This window comes from Anopheles coustani, chromosome 3 (genome assembly GCF_943734705.1).
Source record: "Anopheles coustani chromosome 3, idAnoCousDA_361_x.2, whole genome shotgun sequence".
Classification (NCBI taxonomy): Eukaryota; Metazoa; Arthropoda; class Insecta; order Diptera; family Culicidae; genus Anopheles; species Anopheles coustani.
Window position 1 is genome coordinate 54,607,132 of NC_071288.1, and position 18,994 is coordinate 54,626,125.

At 49.2% G+C, this 18,994-nt stretch overlaps 1 protein-coding gene across 1 annotated transcript in view; it reads left to right on the forward strand.

Annotated features, from left to right (window-relative positions):
• Positions 1–4,217: 4,217 nt before the first annotated feature.
• The window catches only part of LOC131262963 (uncharacterized), a 38,301-nt gene continuing 23,524 nt past the window's right edge, over positions 4,218–18,994 (forward strand). Inside the window, exon 1 of the mRNA XM_058265072.1 lies at positions 4,218–4,305. Within this exon, the coding sequence (XP_058121055.1) occupies positions 4,218–4,305 (88 nt within the window). The remainder of the gene's footprint in view (positions 4,306–18,994) is intronic.

An 18,994-nucleotide genomic window follows, 5' to 3' on the forward strand; every position in this document is an offset into this window, starting at 1 on the left:
GGAATGATGCAATTTGCATACGCAGTGTCGCTCAACCAGTGTTCGCCAGTCGCAGATGAATTCCATGCTGGCCCATCACTCATCTTGCTTCCGTTTAAGAAAATGGTTTCTCGGGAATTACATATCGCCGAACATGGGCTGTAGAAGATACCTGCCCCCGGATACCTTTCCTCGTGCAGTTGCTTTCCCTCTTTCATCTCAGGCCTGGCGATAATTTCCACTTGATTTATTTGTCTTTCGTTCTTTGCCTCACGTTTATAACTCTATCTCACTTCTAGTTTTATCTGGCACTAAGATTGTTTTCCCTTTTTCCATCCTGCGCTCTTTCATCCCTCGCTGCGCTGTTTTGCTGGTGCGTTCCCTGTGTGCATTTCGTCCACTTTCGGCATCGAAGGTGGTGGCGCACTGTGAGACAGAAAGAAGGAACATTTCAAGAAAAAAAACCAATGATCAACCGTAAGGCACCGAACAACCTCCGGCCGCGACGTTATTGTGCGAAAGAGCGAAACTCGACGCTTCTCCCGTGTCACACTCGAGTAAGGGCCGGCGCGCCCGGGGGGACGAGGTTAGGGTCTCTTCCGATCGTAAAACCGGCACACACAGCAGGTTGCCAAACATGGGAACCGACGATAGACCTGCGACCGCTTACCAGGAAATGGAAGAAAACATCGGGTTTACCTACATCTTGAGATGGTAGGTTCTTCCGCTTCGGCGCGGGAAAGATTGAAGGATGAACGTCTTTGCCCTGTGGCTATGTGTGTGTCTGTTATTTTTGTTTCTTTTTTGTTTATTTCCCAGTATTCCTTAAAAACTGCCGCTCCGGGGCATTTGAAACTGGACACAAACCCATGATCCGCTAGCGGTGGGCATTGTCGAGGGATTACGCTCTGTTTGGAAGTAATCTCTCCGGTGCATGGTTTTGCAGATACTTATTTACCTACGGAAAGATAAAATCACAAAAGGTACGATCGGCCGCCAGCATTGTATAATCAATTAAGCAGTAAAAAGAATTATGTTGTTTCAAGATAAAAACGGCCTTTCTAGCGCTTCTCGGTCAAAGTCAATAACGTTCAGACGAATAAAATCATGGTTTTCATCTAAAAGTACCTCACAGACACAGGGCAGCATTGGTTTGGAAAATGGTTTAAATTTTATGAACTACGCAACATGAGACAAAAATATGTCAATTTTGAATGAGTATTATTATTTTCAGTTTCATACAATTCGTTCAAGAATTTAATTTATACTTCTACAATAAAAAGCAGTTCCGAAGACCACAATTTTTATTAGGCAACCCGTTATTGTTGACACCATTTTTGTTGCCCAAGCGAAATAGTCATACTCCAATTGCCTTGTATTTTAATCTGGCCTCAATCCGAAGTTTTAAGGACTCATATCTCCTAATTTTAAAGTGAATGAAAACCAAAAAGCATTTACATATTAACTATGTCTAACAATGTTCAGAATTTCTCACACCTACGAACGATTAATTTCAATATTTTATTTATTGCTTCAATTAAAATATACAAATACTGCTCGATATGATTTTGAAGCAAAACAACAATCGAAAAAACTTAAACCTATTGCTGCCGCCTTAAGCTTCTAAACTATCAGAGCGATAATCCACATGTCAACTACATATTTAATGCACTCCAGCTCCACTGCATGGAAAGAACTTCTCTTCGCAACCCATCCCCAAAGTGGACGAAAATGAAATAGTCACAATGAAATTAATACTGATGGGTATTCAGTGCGCTTGGAGGCGATTATGGCTGTCTATTAAGTTGGATTAAAATAAAATCGTCCCCCCCAAACCCAGCAACATGTCGTATTTCGTTAGCATTTGGAAGATTTCCACTAATGCCCATTCCCGGCGTAATCCCTCGACGATTGCCCTCCTGGCTACGATCGACGATGATGCATCCATAACACGCACGAGAATGCCGTTGGAATTCCGGTGTCGGAAGCGCAGCAGCAACAACCTGCAAGTACGTCAGCGGCAATACCACCAACATCCAGTGTATGTGTCTGTGAGTGTGTTTGTGTTTCTGTATGGTGCGTGATGTGCGTTCCATGGTCGACCACCGACCGGGCAACCCAGACCCACGCTGTTGGGCAGCGACGCGGACTGATGAATGAACTTACAAACCCGGTCTTCGTTTTGGTGAACGCGGCGAACCATCGGAGGGTTGGGAAAACGGGAAAGGAAACGGCCGAAGGAGAGGCACACACTGCGTCAGCATAAGTTGCATCGCATTGCCCTCGAGACGTCGAGAAAAGCCCTTGCGTACGCAGTAAGAAACGCTAGAACCTTTTTAGTTTTGTTCTTGAAAACAAGTTGTGTTTGTTGGGTTCACTGCGGGTTGGTTTTGACCAACTGGCAACATTCTAGCCAAACAGTATAAATCGGCACAGTTTGAGAAAACGTGTACAACATGTGCTTATCTATTAAAAACCACCTGAACGATCTCGATCACAACTGAACCCAGCGATGTAAACGGTTGCGGGCTCGATGGGAGAGTTCAAAATACCTTTCATTCATCAGTTTCTACCGCGTGTCGGCCATTCCTGCACGGTAAGCGGAAGAAAGGGAAACGCTACGAAAAACCACCGAAAAGGAAACGAACCAATAAACTCACCCGCAAAGTGGACGAACGAAGGAGACGAACGATGAATGGAAGGCAACGGCGCAAAGATCGCACCGCAGCGGCGGGTGCGACCGCGTGAGCTGGAGGGAAAAGGAAAGAAAGCCAGGATCCGCGAAGAAAACGGAAAAAAGCAATAAACGAAACACGGGGGGAGGAAAAAGAAAGAGCTTAAGCAAAGCTCGCGGACCGCCGGCAGCGCTGAGCAGCACGCGAGAGCCGGTTTGCGCTCCACAACACCAGCTCAGTACGAAACAGTGCGTCGTCGAAGACGGTCGATGAAGTGGCAGCGTTCGAAAGGAGTTCGAGTTGTGAATCGATTGAAACGTCTCAAAACATTACACAAGGTTTCCTAAACCGTGCATGATAGTTCCTCGCAAAAGTGATCAGTGATCGCAGATCTCTATTTTTTTTTTCAACCCCTACCGGCCTTTTCAATAAGGCGCCCTCCAGTGCACGCGAACGGAACGACGTGGTCCATTCATGAAACAAACAGTCCGCTGCTTCATTCATTCCCGCGCTTACTCATTCGCCGCCGATTGATCGGGTCGCGAAAGGTCGCAGAAAACCACCCGCCTTGCGGTCGACCTTGGGCCACACTCCGGCCGATAACGATCGCGGATCGTGTACATCTCCACACAGTGAGACCGTGCAAATAGCATTGAAGCAAAACGTTCGAACAGAAGCTTGATGTGCGAGCGAGTGATGCAAAGTATGCGAATCGAATCGGAAACCGTGCCCCAGTGCTAATGAATAATCAGTGAGAGCTATCGGAGAGTTGCAATCACTACCGTCCGTTGCGGAGTGTGTTTATCAGCATCGATCGCCACGCTCCAAACATCAGCAGATCTCCACATCTCGCACGCAAACAACATTCTAAGACGAACGAAAGCCTAAAGGAAACGGAAACAACTCACCCCTTCACGCGGAAAAGGGGGAAAATGTGTCATTTGATGGGATCCGTCTAATTTATGGATTAGAAAAGTCGATTGTTTGGACCCGCGAGGCGGAATCTCGGATAGCGTAGCCGTCAAAGAGAACACAATACGCGTACGTCAAACACAGTTCGACGGTTGTTGTGTGTGAAATCCCGCCCGTTGTAAGTGATTTTGGTGTTGTGGTGCTATTTTGTGCTTTAAAAGGTGGTTTCGTGATTTTGTTGGGGTGCCTTCAATCCCCGGAGAAGAAGTGATCCTCCTGCCGCGGGTGTCATTCCCAAAACGCCGGTATTTCGAATGTGCGTCGTGTTGACGGGCGTCTATCTCTTCTGGCACTCCGGTGCTTTCGGGCAGTCCCGGCCACCACAAACCGGATGGCCGGCGGGCGCGTTTCGGTCCAGATGAATGTGAACAGCGTCGTGCAGCCATAAAAATTGTGGAGAGCTCATTAGGAAAAAAGGGAGAAAAATAAAGGGCCGCTGAAAGTTGAAACACGAGTGGCTTTCCACGAGACAAAGAGGGGGGGTTGCGTATGAGGAACGTCTGTAAACGAAACCTGACTAAGCGAGAGCAACTAGCAAGCGTAAGCGCGAGTCGGAAGTTGGATAGATTAAGAGCCAGGAATAAAACAACGATGGCCGACAGCTTCCAGAAGAGGCAGCTCGAGCGGCCAACGGCGCTGGTGGTACTCGTAGCGCTGCTCGGCGTCGCCGTGAGTCCATGTAAGTATGCTCCAGCGATCACAACAACGATCTCTTGACCGAACATCCGGTCCGGGCCAAAGCCCAGCTTTTGGTCACAAATCAACCACTTCCGTTCACTCACGGGGTTGGGGAACTTCTCGAATCTCTCGGAGCGCCCGATGCACGCTTCGATTGTAACCACGGGATACCTCTAAGATATAGCTGCACACGACGTTCGCTGACGTCGTTCAGGTGCACTTCTCTCGATGACGATCGCTCGAAACGATCTCGCATACAAGCTTCGATCGCGTGAGTCAATGTTCCGTGGCTACGTGGCTCTACTCTAAGAATAGAGCTGGGCTTTCCAGCCGGTGGGGATATTTCCCTCATCGAGCACCGTCACTTTGTGTGCGGTACCACTTTACTTGCGACTCTGGAATGCCGCCAAAACCTGGTGCGCTCATGTGAGTCACGCAAAGTTCGGCGATCGCCTTTTTCAACCGCGCACCGCACATCGGAGAGTTCGCTACCGTCACCACTTTTTAGCACGTACCGGAATGGATTTTTTTCCCCGGTACCCGCGTGTCAATATTGACTCCCCAACTGTTTTCTCCACGTGCCCCCTGAAGACGTTTGGCCGCAGGGCACGCTACCGAAACAGTTCGAAATATCGCGCACTCACGCGTGAGCTAGTTTACCCCCGTCGATTCGGCTCTGCCTCCACTCGGTTTCTTTTGTGATTTTTCCACAGAGGCCGCCGACGCCGCTGCTATCATTTAGCACCTGCACGCTCCGGAGCGTTGCTACCGTTTCCCTCGCGGGCCAAGGTGGTCTGGCGGGGATGGAACGCTCGACATTCCTCGACCGGCGGGAAAACTAATCTAATCATATGTGTTTGATGTACTCTTTAGCGCTGAAGATGGTCGGGCATCGGAACGGCTGTTCGGCAGTCTGACTATTTTGTGCAGGGGAGGGGTGGAAGTGCAAGTTTGAGAAACCTGTTAAGTTCGTTAAACATTAAGGGGCTCGCATGGTGCTACCGGCCTGTCGATTCGGTTCCCGTGTAGAAAGATAAAAGGCCAGGGAAAGTGAGAAGGAGGACTGGCGTGGAAATGGGATTCTTAATTGCGTTACCACTTTGAGTATCTAACTAGCTGAAACTGGTCTACAGTGTTAGAGCCCTGCGTGTCCAAGATATGCCGAAATTTCAGATGTGGGAAATATTTTCATTGAACTTCTTCTTTGACTTATTTATGGTGAAAAGATTTAAATTCTGATAAAAACGAAAATGAAATCGTTCTTATTTGAGCATTTAACAAATTGACTTCAGCTAATATCGATGAACAACCATCGCACATTAGTCAATGATTTATTCGACGAAACAGCAGTCGACCTTCACCAGGCTCATTATCGAACACCGAAGTCCAATAAATTTCGCGACATCTCGTTGGTGAATCAGCACCCTGCTCCCTGTTAATTGGCTTAAATCAATCAACACGAACCGACTACTGGCCCGGCTCCGCACGTGGAGCCACCTTACACAAACACACATATGCGCAAATGGTTGCGAGGCCGCTGGCAATCAATCAAACTCCCGCCGCAAAGCTCCGATTCCAGGGGGGGGGGCTAACTTTTAAACAATTAAGCGCCCGCCCGCCGTCGATGTGATTCAGTGGACACCTCCTTTCTTGGAAACTCAACCACGTTCCATCGCGCTGGAAAGTGGTTCAACCTTCGATGAAGTTGGCCAGCAGCTCTGATGCAGAGTCATTGTTACCCCAAGAGGGGAGCCTTTGCCAAACTGCATGCAACACAGCAACTCGCCTTCCTCGCGAAAACCTCCCGTCGATCGAGGGGATGGTGGAGTTGGAAATGTAATGCGTAATTGTTACTTTTTTTTTATTTTTCTTCCCCCAAAAGCCTCCCACGCAGATGTGGAGTTGGAGGTCGACAATCTAGAGGAATGGAAAAAGTTAAATAAATGAAACGGCATTAAGATAAACCGACCCAAGAATTCATTCCCACGCACCAAACCGCGATGCTGGTGGAATGTCATCCTTGTCGCAATGCGATCGATCGCGAAATGGCGAAGGATGAAAAGGTAACCTCCTACAGGCAGAGATACCGGAAAGCTTTCCACCGTGGTTTCTGCGGAACAAAATCCAAAACCAAAACGAATGGAGGATGTAGTGGAAGGCAAGAATTATTATAATGCATCTCGCCAAAAGATCGCTCACTCGACAATCGCTCCACCGCGAGCTGTTCGAGTTTCGAGCGATTGTATGTTCGTTTGTTTTCCTGGGAACCGTGCATTGGCAGGATGTGTTTTCTGTCCGCTTCCCCCCCCCCCCCCACCAACCCCGCTGACGTTATCTTGCGACGCACCTTCGCGGAAAGGACCCAACGCGACGTCCTCGGCGGTTGTCGCCAAGCCCACGCGCGAAACTTCCACTCCCCGGGAACTCATTTATCACACGCCACCAAAAGGCGATCAGCGAGCGAGCTGCGCTGCGGTGTCGCGACAACGCCTCGCTAATGCCAAAGTAACGAGTCCCGAGCCCCAGTGGAGACAAACAGAAAAGTGTCTTAAAAATAATACAACCAAGATCATCGGCGGCGCACAAGGAATCTTTTCTTTCCGGTGCTCGTGCGGTGGCAAAACTTCACATTTCGCAAACGGCACATGGGCGGGCGGGCGGACGGGCAGAGGGACGAGAGAGAAGCAAAGATACCAAACGAGCTGCTTAAATCGATGGCAGATTATGGCCGGCCGACATCGACGTTTCGCGTAGGTGTCAAAAACGTCGAGTTCCCTCGGTTCGCCTCGTTTACCATCGTCGATGTCTCCGGCCGGTTGGTTTCCTTTACTCTTGTCTTTCTTCAAGTATTTCTGGTGTTGTTTTTCCTATCCCCGTTAATCCGGTCGGCTTCGTTTCGTGTGCAGCTCGTTATTACAATTTTTTCCCCGGCCCCGGACCAGTCGAAAGCTGGCAGCAGCTTGTTTGGGGGTGGCTTTTCTTTTTTGTTTCACGTTGTATTCCTTTTTTTCTCCTCTGGACAGTGTATCATTAACGTCTTATATTCTACCCGGAACGGTCGGGACATTACGGGCTTTCCTTCGGCGAACGCACCGACGCGGAACCACTTTATTAGAAATGAATTCATTCGGTGGGAAAAGAAACAATCGGTGGCATTCCATTCCGAGCGGGTGGAATGGCTCTGGGCGGGAGGTTTTGATTTTTTCCCCTCTGCGGGCGGTGAGTTTTTCTCCCGTTTTGGGGGATCGACGTTTGAATTTTCCAGACAGCAGGTTCATGCCGCGTTGGTATTGTGTTCTGCTAATGATTTTTGCCGAAAAAGTTCCTAACCTCTGCGCCTGGGGGAAAGCATAAGTGCAGATAATTTAAGGGTTTGGGGTGTGCGAGGCGGATTTCTGGAGGCCATTGTTTCACCCGGATCCCGGGTGACAATTACGCGCATTCCGCGTTCACCGATCGAGCGGTATCCGTGACTTCGCGGAAAGAAAATGACACAGTCGCAGCGATCGGGTGGAAAAACTAAGCGCGATCATGATCGCGTATCGTTGTGTTTGCGTGTTTTGTATCCGCAAAGACCCTGTCATCAGGTTTTTTTTCCCCGATCGTTTGTTGCTTCTTGTTTGTGACATTTGTAGTAGCCTGCCCTTGCCACTCCCCCCTCCTATCGGTGGGAGGAGCGCGCGTGTCATCTGCAATTGTGGCGTCGGATTCCGTCACCGACGAAAAACCGCTCGATCTGAGCCCTATCTGTCGTTCGCGTGTTACTCGCCAAGGAGCACGCGCAATAGACGAAAAAAAGGTGGGTAGGGTTTCCTCTTTCATTGTATTTTCTTTTTTTTGTGTGTGCCAGTTTTTGCGCCTTCCACAAATTCGGACGGGCAAGAACACATTCCACCGGGTGAAGCTTTTAGGGGCAGCATATTACTGTCATTAAATATCATTACGATTAATTTCGCTTATTATTTCATTCTTCACCTCAACCCACGATGGATTGTGCGGGGCTTGGGGCAGGGTATAGTGGCTGGAGGGGGATTTGAATCGACCCTTGGGGCCATTGTGGAACTCGATTTCCTCCATCGTTTGCCATCGAAGCGACGATAGACTTTTCCAACCTGAATGTCTCGAAAAGAACGCCCCAAAAACGCCAGCTTCGGAATGTGTCGAATGTGTCCACAACGTATGGCTGTTTGCGATGTGTGTGTGTGTGTATCTATGTTCCAGCTGAGCGTAATTGAGACCCACTATTGCTGCACGCCGAATTCCCCATCAATTTCAGCTTGCCTCATCTCTCCTTTGCGGGCGCACTTGCGCAATTTTTAGTTTTTGTTCTCTTCTGGGGCAGTAGCAGCATAAAAAAACAGAAACTTCCCCACCGAGGGGTTGATCGCGTCCGGTGGTGCTGACGTACCAAAATCTCACCACCATCACCTCAAGGGCACAAACAAACGATCGAGCTCCATTCTTTTAAGATGAATTAACGCTAGCCGAGCGGTTTCAGCTCGACGTCCAATTTCGTTCATGGAGACCCCCTCGCTCTTCGACATTTTTTTTTTGTTAAATAACGATAATTTTACATCGCAGCCCGCCCCATGGGCCCGAAAACCCCGCTCCCTTCGGGAGGGCGATGGTAGCCGAATTAGGCACACTCTGGAAGTGAAGAGAAAAAGGAAGCCCCACAACCGGTAGAACGCTTTCATCGGAGTGGCGACTTAATGATACCGATACCGATGGGTGATCATGCTCACGGGGTTGTGCTGATGCATCATCACATCGCCATCATCGCCGGCCGGCCGCAATGTACGACGCGCATTAGTCGCGCACCGGCGGCGGAGATTGATTGAGCTCCCGGGAGTTGGTGTTGGTGCTGTCGGGTCATCCGCCGGGTAGTGGCCCGGTTCACATGGGAAACGGAAAGATTAGCGACGGCTCCCGGCTTTGGCTGTTTGGCGTTCGGTCTTCTCGGTCGATCCCACGTTCCGTCCGTTTGGTGGTGGTCCCAAAACCCGACAGCGCTGGACTGCGTCTACGGAGCCATGGTCCAAGTCATAAATCGGGCGCGACTCCAGTGCGCCCATACCGACCGTAAGAGCCATAACCGATTAAACCAGAATCCCCGTTTCCCGGACCCACGTTCTTGGACCCATCGCCATCGAATTTCTTCACCTCCTCCTCCTGCTCCCCCCTCTGCCGTTCGATCGATACGCGATCCGCTTTGATACGATTTGGTCGATCCGGTTCGCGGTTCGATTGAGTGCTTCCTCCCGGTTTTGGTCCATTTGGCTTTTCTCACAAGCGGCGAACCCCTCGAGTGCATGGAATCCATTCCGAAACGGTGATTAGCTCAAAAATGTTTTAATCGTTTCGTTCATGGAACGGCTGGTCGTTACATTCCTTGGTGAAAAATAATCTATTCTTTCGCGCTGCGTACCAATAGTTGACCAGTAGTTATTTTTTAATGATGATTTACATTTGGCTTACAATAGTTTCTCGATTGTTGACCAGACTTTTTTTTATCAACTGATGTTCAATAACATTCAATAACTACGTGGGGGGACCCAAAAGTAACGGGAATCGGGTTGTAGGGAGAAGAGGGGAAAAAGGGGATCGGGTACAATATTTTTTTTAAAAAGCTTAACATGTTCTTGATCAGTATGCAAAGTTTAGTTTCTGTAAGTGCATCCGCTAGTCTTTGAGAATTTTTTCAGTGTAACGGTTTTAGTGTTTTCGTCGATTTTGTGAGATGGGCAAGTGAAACTGAGGTCAACCTCGTTCTGGGCTCCCCACAGCTTCAAAAGCGGACGAAAATGTTTCAAAAATCAACAACCTTGTACAGAATGTGTTCCTCCAGGATGGAAAAATCGGTATCATGCCATTTTCGGTCAAAAACTGCCTCACGGACAGCGCTTTGTGGGCAAGTGCGTTGTCGTGGTCTCAGTTCCGTGGAAGAACCAGTCTCGCCACGGATCCGTCGTTTTCTTCCAGCTGTTTCCCCTAAACATCTTCAAATCTGCCTGGTGGATTTTTTAGTTTATCCTCCATCCTGGATAAACAAATGCTGAACAGGATTGTTGATTTTTGAAACATTTTCGTCCGCTTTTGAAGCTGTGGGGAGCCCAGAACGAGGTTGACCTCAGTTTCACTTGCCCATCTCACAAAATCGCCGAAAACACTAAAACCGTTACACTGAAAAAATTCTCAAAGACTAGCGGATGCACTTACAGAAACTAAACTTTGCATACTGATCAAGAACATGTTAAGCTTTTTAAAAAAAATATTGTACCCGATCCCCTTTTTCCCCTCTTCTCCCTACAACCCGATTCCCGTTACTTTTGGGTCCCCCCACGTAATCTATTAAATATTACAGCTTTGTTATGCATGGTGTTTTGTGTACACTCAAAACTCGACCTATACTGAACCGTCGATTCTAAACTGTCGTTTGTTTGACCACTGTTTTTTGATAAAATCATCTAAATTTTACAATTGAAGCTCACTTTTAAGGACAGATTTTTTTTGTTTTTGCTCAATTCCTCCTTCACCGAGCATCGCCGGGGCGTCAAGCTAGTATCCCATATGTTTCTAAAACGACAAAATGTTGAATATTTAGTTCTTTCCACTCAAGGGTTGAAATGTATCCGACCCCACCCGATCCACGATCGCTGCTCCCGTGAGGATCGAATCGTCACGTTGAAAAAGAAAGCATCCACTTTTTCCCCAGAAACCAGCTGTTTATCAGCTCGCAAGACATTGAAACCGAATGCCGACTCCTCAATCCCAATCGATGCCGCCCGTCTCATCGATCCGCGTGTGGTCCGCCATCCGTACACGATGGGATTAACCGCCTACCGCCGCCAGCCGCCAAGCGCCAGATGCCACCCGTAAGACATCTTCGCTTCCCTTTCGTCCAACCATTTCGTTTAATCTTCCGAACGCCGAAGTAAAAACATACGCCGACGACGACGACGACCGGATTCCGACCCACGGGCCGAACCAGCTGGTGGGCAATTAAAATGTCATTTGAACTTGAACCTTTGGCTCGAAACCTGTCGCCGACGAATCGGCTCGGGCAGGTTGTTTCAAATGCCGCCCAATCCCAATTGGAAACCGAACGCGTACACATAGCGCGTGCTGTCAATCTGTCACCGGGAAAGTCGATCCCGAGCGGCGCCCATTTCCCTTCCGCCGAGAGGACACTTACCCGCGCCCAGCGGGCCGGAAGCGATAAAACACGGGCAAAATGGGAAGGAATTTTAATTTCCCCTCGCTCTGCGGCGATAAAACGCATCGGATGCACATATGTTGTCGGGGTTCGAAGCGAAAAGCAAAGAGAATGAAACAAAAGCGCGTGCCATCGGGTAATGTGATCGCTTCGCTTATCGATCGCACACGGCTTCTCCCGGGTTGGTGAAAAACCCCGGCAGAATCGCAGGAAGAACCATCCGTTTCGGATCCGTACCACACGTTCTGGCCCGATCGGGAACAGTTGGGCGTAATTACGGTCGGAGCCGTTTTTCCGGCCCGGACTGGCGTTTTTAATCGATCGATCGATCGAATCGGCTCGAGGCTTTTTAACAGTCGACTTCCGTTCGGCATCGTAAATCAATCCCGCGTAGAGTGGATGGTCTTGCGGTGGGAAGCCCGCCCGAGCATATTTTCGTGCACTGCCCCGAACATAATAATATGCACACGCAAATGGGCGCCTCGGTCCGGGCATATGTGTGTGATTGCGTGTTCGTTCTTCGCCTCCCGAAACAGCCCCCGCCACTCCAGGTGATTGTGTGGTTTCCGTGTGGCGTGGAGGCAACACCATAAATCGGTTTCCGGCGTTTTGCACAAAAACAATCGGAAATAGAAAATTACACCAAATGGTCGTGGGGGTTGGAAATTAGCAAAGTTGGAGAATCGGAAACGAAAATCCCTCCTGCCAGCTCGCACCGATACGGCTGCACTAATTTCATACACAACCGGCCGGATGCGCATCACATATGCCGGGGAGCAACAAGAACCCTCGCATGGGGCACATGGAAGAAAAGCGCCCGAACGGGAATGGGGAACACGCTTTTGTGGCCCGAGGCGCAAGAGATGGATGAGACGTCCAGCTAATCAATCCTAGCGCGGCAACCATTCCCGGATGAAAACATCACCCGAGAGTCGTTTGCAATGGCCGGGTCCACGCGAACATTCCCCCCCTGCGGGAAATGGTGGTCATTCGGTTTAGCACTAAAATACATTGCTTTGGAATCTTGCCCGAATGCTTTTCAGGGGTCATTTTGACCCCTATTTGTAAAACGCTATAACTTCACTGTTTTTGAAAAAATTTCAAATCCGATGTATTTTTTTATGTACCATCTTCATCATTCTCATTGATTGCTAGCTCGGTGTAAAGCAAATAAGATCGAAACGTTGCTATGGGAATTGGCGTTATTTTCGGTCTTTGAGGCCAACTTAATAATTTGCAAATGATATGATTTTATTTTTGAAGTATTCCTCATTGTTTTCCTTATTTTCTTATTTAATTTTGTAAAAATATTCAGCCGTTTTCGAGAAATTAAAATCGAAAATTGCGTTGTGGTTAAAATCACCCTCATTAGGATTCTAGTGTTAAGAGTTCTCCGCACTCCGTTGGACGTACCGGGAAGGTTAAATTGCATGAAATAAGGCAGCCATTCGCTTAGATTCAACATGGTTCGTTTTTTTTTTCGATACAGATTTATCGGGTTTTTGAGTAAAAGTCGTAGAGCTGGATTTGCAAATTGATTTAAATCTCTTTTCCACTTCTGCAACCCGATGCAGTTGCCTCGGATCGGATTGCGAAAAGATATCGTAATCCGTAAAATTCATTGCATCATAAAAATTTCGATCGCTTTGAAAAATCGATCTTTCTCTCGTTAGGCGGAAGACAGTTATGTTAAAAAGTAAAATAGAGTACCGTTAGGGGGCTTTTAGGAAGTTCGTTTTCCTCTCCACTCCAAAGTGCGGCGACGTTAAACGGTTGCAAGCGACGAACGCCACCGAGGCGAAGACGCGCACTCAAATGTGCATCGAATGCACTCGACCCGACACACCGCACGTAGGACCAGTTCGGGGGAGAGTGGCAGTGGGTGACCGAGCAAAGCACAATTAGCGTCGAAGAAATGCACGTGTGAGAAGCGTAATTATCGCGAAACCACCGTCGCATCGCTTTGGGTTAACGATGAGTCACGATGAGCACAGGTTAAGGGACGTTCAAAGGCACGTCGGTTCGAAACGGGTTGGCGGAAAAGATGAATTGCATGTCGGAACGTACACGCTCTGCCCGTTTGACGTGTCAGGTTCAACATCACACAACCGTGCGGCAGCTCCAATTGCCTATTTATTTATGCAAATGGTGCTCAATTTGTACCGGAAGTGACTAACTGACCGTGACCGGGCTCGTTTTGTTGGTGCAAATTTTTACCTTTGCTTCCCACAAACCGATCCCAGCTCTTGGGTGACATGTTTATCGATGTGTCACACGTGAATGGCGACCACTTTTTCTGCTGGCCAATTTTCCACGCGACACGCGAATTGAGGCAAATTTCGACAACGCCTTTCACTAATTATTTATCGACCTTTCGCCAGGGCAGGTTCGTATTTTTCGCTATGTCCCTTTCGCGGTCTCCTGTTCCGTCGTTCCCACCGTGGAAAGAAACATGACTTCCTTTTTTTTCTATGTAAGAGAAAACAAAACTAAAGGTAAGAAAAAAAACTAAAACACATATTTTTACCCCGTTCCCACCGCAGGGCAAAGGAAATCTTTCAACTGTCCTTTAAATTATGTTCGCCCACTGTCCTCTCCTCCCCCCCCGGCGACGATGCAAATGCGCCATCCTTACCCCGAGGGGCTGTATTTGAACCGAAGTCGTCGAACCGGCCACCGAAAGCAAGAGACATCGAGTAGGATCAGTCGAAATTTGATTTCCTGTAATCAATTCCCAACCCTTATCTGGTCCGAGATATCTCCGCTGCCTGGTGTCTGACCTCCGCCACCCGGAGGCGCTCCCGGTTTCCCGGCCCAATGAGTGTGCGTTTGTGTGTGTGTGTGTGTGTGTGTGTGTGGAGATAAACGAAGCGAACGAAAAGAAAAGGACACACAAACACCACACCGTGGTCAGCTGAACGGAATTCAACGGAGGGAATATTAACGACCAGGCAAGGCTGCTGCGTTTGGGGCTGCGTGTGGTTTCCATCGTGTGGTCGTTGGCCTGCTGGAGTCGTCTTCATCTTCATGTTGGCCCCCGAGGGCGACCTGCTCTTTCTCTCGCTCTCCGGTGGCGATGGCAATTAATAACATTCCAATTTTGCCCACACCACAGTGACACACACGCACGCACACAGAGTTGGAAGGACTTGATGAAAACCAGCCCTGGTGCAGTAAGACCGCCGCGATGTGCTTCTGCCTGTTTGTTTCCCAATTGGATTGGAATTCGGGATGTTGTCCTGGGATGCTTTTTGCTTCATCACAAAACCCGCCGATCCAGTTCATTCGAAACGGTTTCGTCGGCGGCGTGCGACAGCTGCTGCCGCGAGACTCCGGGGAACGGGTTTTCCGCGCGATCGCATGCTAAATTATGCATGCTACAGAACTGTCGCGAAAATGCTGGCACGCAGCCCGCGGTGGTGGCTCAGGCTCGGTTGTAGTTACAGGTGCCGCCGCTCGGCACACGATTTCACCGCGTGGCCGTATGTGTGCGCTGGCGCGCGCGCGCGAGGAGGCGTCGTGTGCCGCGTCCCGTTCGTGCGCACTCGATAGCTCGTGACCATCGTGGCCTGCATCGCCCGGTTTCCGTGCACCCGGTGGGACGTAATGAGCAGCAGCCGAAGCAACCTGTTCGCCAACCCAAGGGCCCTGGGCAAGGGAGCACACATTAAAGTTGTGTTTCTTGCGCCATGAACCCGCACCATCACGCGAACGCGAAAGACGAGCGAGAAAATACAAGCATTTCCCGGTTTTTCGGAGCTCGATGGAGATTCGATGGACTGAAGACGGGACCGAAGGTAAAGAATGGCCGCCCGAAAGGTTTCGCTATCATCATCGACCGCGTGCGGTTGTTCCTTTCGTGCAACAGCCAGACGCCGCCGATGCTATTCCAAGAAGTAGCTCAGCATCTTTGGAGAAAAAAACGGCTTTGAAGGTAACCAGCAATGGCGAATGAAAAAAAAGTTAAAAAAATATACAACAACAACGCCCCAACGCACGAAACACATCAAATAACCAACACACAAAACACAGCACACCAAACTGTGGCCACTCCGATAAGTATGAATATAAAAATTTCGGTACCATAATTACTGTTATTAAAGCAAAGTAGTAAAGGATACCGGCCTTCGGACCGATGGAGAGAGGAGGAGTAGGAGGGGGGTAGGGGCGTGCGGGCTCGCAGTCGGGGGTTCTCCCCTTTCTCTTTCTTCTCTTCTCTCGCACCAAACACGCCAAAACGCCACGCCGGGACGCACGAAGGATGTGGCTGGCTGCTGGAAACTAATTATCATAATAATATTCACTCGAGCTTTTCTTCTTGCTCGCGGATGTGGCCATGCTCATGTCGAAATTTTGTGTTCAGCCTGCTTCTGCCCCTTCGCCTTCTCCTCCTCCTTCTCCTCCTTCTCCTCCCATTGGTCTTCGGTTCATTTATTCCGTATTCCTTTCCTTTTCGGAGCAATCATCTCATGCGTCTCGTGTTTTTGCCGCTGCTGCTGCTGCGTGTTTCTGCTCGAGGCGAAGAAGCGGATGCTGGACAAACAACGGGCCGGATGGCTCCCGGAGACCCGGAGTTAGTGCTATCGATGATAGCTATTCATTTTGCTGCGCGTTCACGGGGTTTCCTTTCTATCCGTGGACGCGTTCTGCCCTCGTTTTTTTTTTGCACTCCTTCCTCGCCCACCCTCTTCTCTCTCCCTCTCCCGGGGAGCATCGTCCACCTGGGGAACATCTTTGCCCGGGTGTTCAGCCTGTGTGTGCGACTCTCGATATCGCAGCTATCCGCAGCTTCCGTTGGGCCCCGATCGGTGTTCGACCTGGAGCTGGTGTGGTGCACTGTGATGGGTTTCAGTTATTTGCGCGCATCAGTTACCTCGCCTGCGAGGCTCGTTATAGGCTGAGGATCGGGCGCCGGTGGATTCTGGACGCCTTCGGGCGGATGGCCTCGAGCATTTCCGTGCGCAAACTACTCCCGTTGATTTCTCTGTGTGTGCGTGTGCGTTTGCTCCTCGATGCCGATCGTTTCGATGATGAAGCACATGAAGTTGACGATGAGGACGGTGATGATGATGATGTGGTGCGGGCTGTGAGCAGGTTCCAGGTTGCGTGTTTAAGCCCGCGACATTACAAGGAACCGCGCCGCCGCAATGCATCTGTGCGCAAGAGTTCGAACGTGGTCATTTGCGATCATTCGCTGGTGCATACCATACCGCGACCCAGCGTCGTCATCTGGAGAGTGCAAATGAGTGAGTCAATCGCACTGTCGCGTTCGTTCTTTTTACGCCTTTTCCAACCCCTTTTTTTTGCTGACTTGAAGTGGACTATATAATTTCGAGCCGGGCTATGAAAAATAAAAGGGGGAAAAGAAGCGACTGATTTATGCTCGATCGTATCGATCATCGGGGTGAGACCCCGCGGCATCTCCGCGCTTATGCTCCTGCTCTTCGCATTCACCTGCCGGGGCGAACGGGACGCGAACCACACGCGAACCGTGTGAGGTTTTGATTAACAAAGCACAGGATAGCACCAGCAATTTCGGGGAGCGATGGTGAAAGGCACCGAGAGATCGCATCGCAACTGTCACACGCGCCATCTTGCGCCCGAGGGGTCGTTACTAGGAACGATCGAGACACTTTCCGAAACTCATCAATCTTTTCCGCAAGCTAAATGGGGAAGAAGCCAATCGGAATCGGAGCGACGGCTCATGTGTGCCGGGTTTCCTACCCGGAGATGCAATCGTGGACATGTTTACCTACTTCGCATTATTGCTTTTTACGATCGCTTGATTGAGCTCGTAAAAGTCGAAAATCTCTGACCCTGAATATTGGGCTGGAACCGATCGATCGATGTTTCGGGGGGAGGGGGAAGCAAAGGTGAAGGAAACAAACATAAACATACACGCGCGCGCGCGCGCACACACACTCACAAGATAAACACGGGACGAAAGGGAATGGTTATCTTATTCTCCTCCAGTTTGGTTGTTTGATGTACGCTCGGGTGTTTAGTGGCATTCCTCCGTTTGGAGTCGAGGAAAAGAAATGTCTGGTCGGTCGATCCGTTTTGCTTGGGAGCCACCGATCGTGTCGGTTCATGTTCATTCGCGAGCTCCAAACCGGTGATACACGGTCAACTTGGCGATTGCTTTTCTTGCTCCGTTTTTATTTTGCTCCTCCATTTGACCCTTCACGGAGGAGACGTTGTAAAATCAACACCGGCCCAGAAACATTAGGGGGAGACCGAGCAGGGGCAGATGAAATTATGACTTCCTTCCTGCAGGGATTTAGCACCGCACAAACCACCCCACCTCGACCCTCGCCGGAGGATCGTCACCCGGATTTATCTTTCGTGCGTCTGCTCCTGGCTGGATTGATGTGGTTTCGAACTCATCGCTGCACCGTTGAGATTGAGGAGCGTCGGCAAAATAAACAACAAAAAACTTGAAGAAGTTGCAAACCGAACGAAAACAACAGACAAACATCAACAGTCCGCAAGTCCAACCACACCGCATCAAAAAACAACAGACAAAACCGCACGGGCCCAAGGAAACTACAAATCGTTTTCTGGCCCGACGAGCGGACGCGCGATCCGATCATGCGTAAAACGAAGCCAGGAGGGCAGCAAAAGATGAAACATATATAAAAAGGTTTATTTTCCTTGGCACTCCAGCGAGAAGGAAGTCCATTTAGCATCTAATCGCATTTGTAACGTTTGAAGGAAAGCTCCAAAAAGATGACCCCAGCAAAAACACAACTAACTGAATGCCTTCGATGGATGGTTAAAAAGCATCCTCTTCGGTATGCAATCCCGCGATTCCCGGTTCGAGCTCGAGGTGCCCAAAACGGCAGAATGTAGGGCATTCTCCCGGGCCGGGCCGTACACATCATGGACGCTGTTTGGAGAGCAATCCGAACGGACGAGCACACGGGCTCATCAATTACCGAATGCCGACGGGAGCCCAGCTCATCAGCTGGTCGCTGATGGCTCGCTGTTCGCCGTGCACGGTGGGAAGGGTTGGAACATGTGTATGGACGTTACTTATTGCACGTTTAATTTCTCGCATTACATTACCGGAATCACAAACGAACGGCTAAATTAACAAATCTTAGGAAGTTGCTCTATGGTTGGAGGAACCACCAAAAATTTCAGTATTTTTATTTCCCGAATTTGTGTATCCGTAAAAATACCGTTTTCCCGCTTTCAACCTATTTATACATTTTCCTATCACTAATTCCTTCCGTTCCTAGTTCCTTTATTAGGCGCTGTTAGAGCGAGTCCGGAGTGTCTCTGTGACAATGTGAAAATTGAAAACCTACAACATTTTGATAAAAATTTCGGAGATTTGAACAAACATTTTTATTTTTACACATTTTTCATTAAATATTACTGTTATGTTAGAGCGCAGGGTATAATTTAAAAATAATTAAACATGCATATTCTACAGCATATACTCCTCCACATTTTAAATTTTAGGACA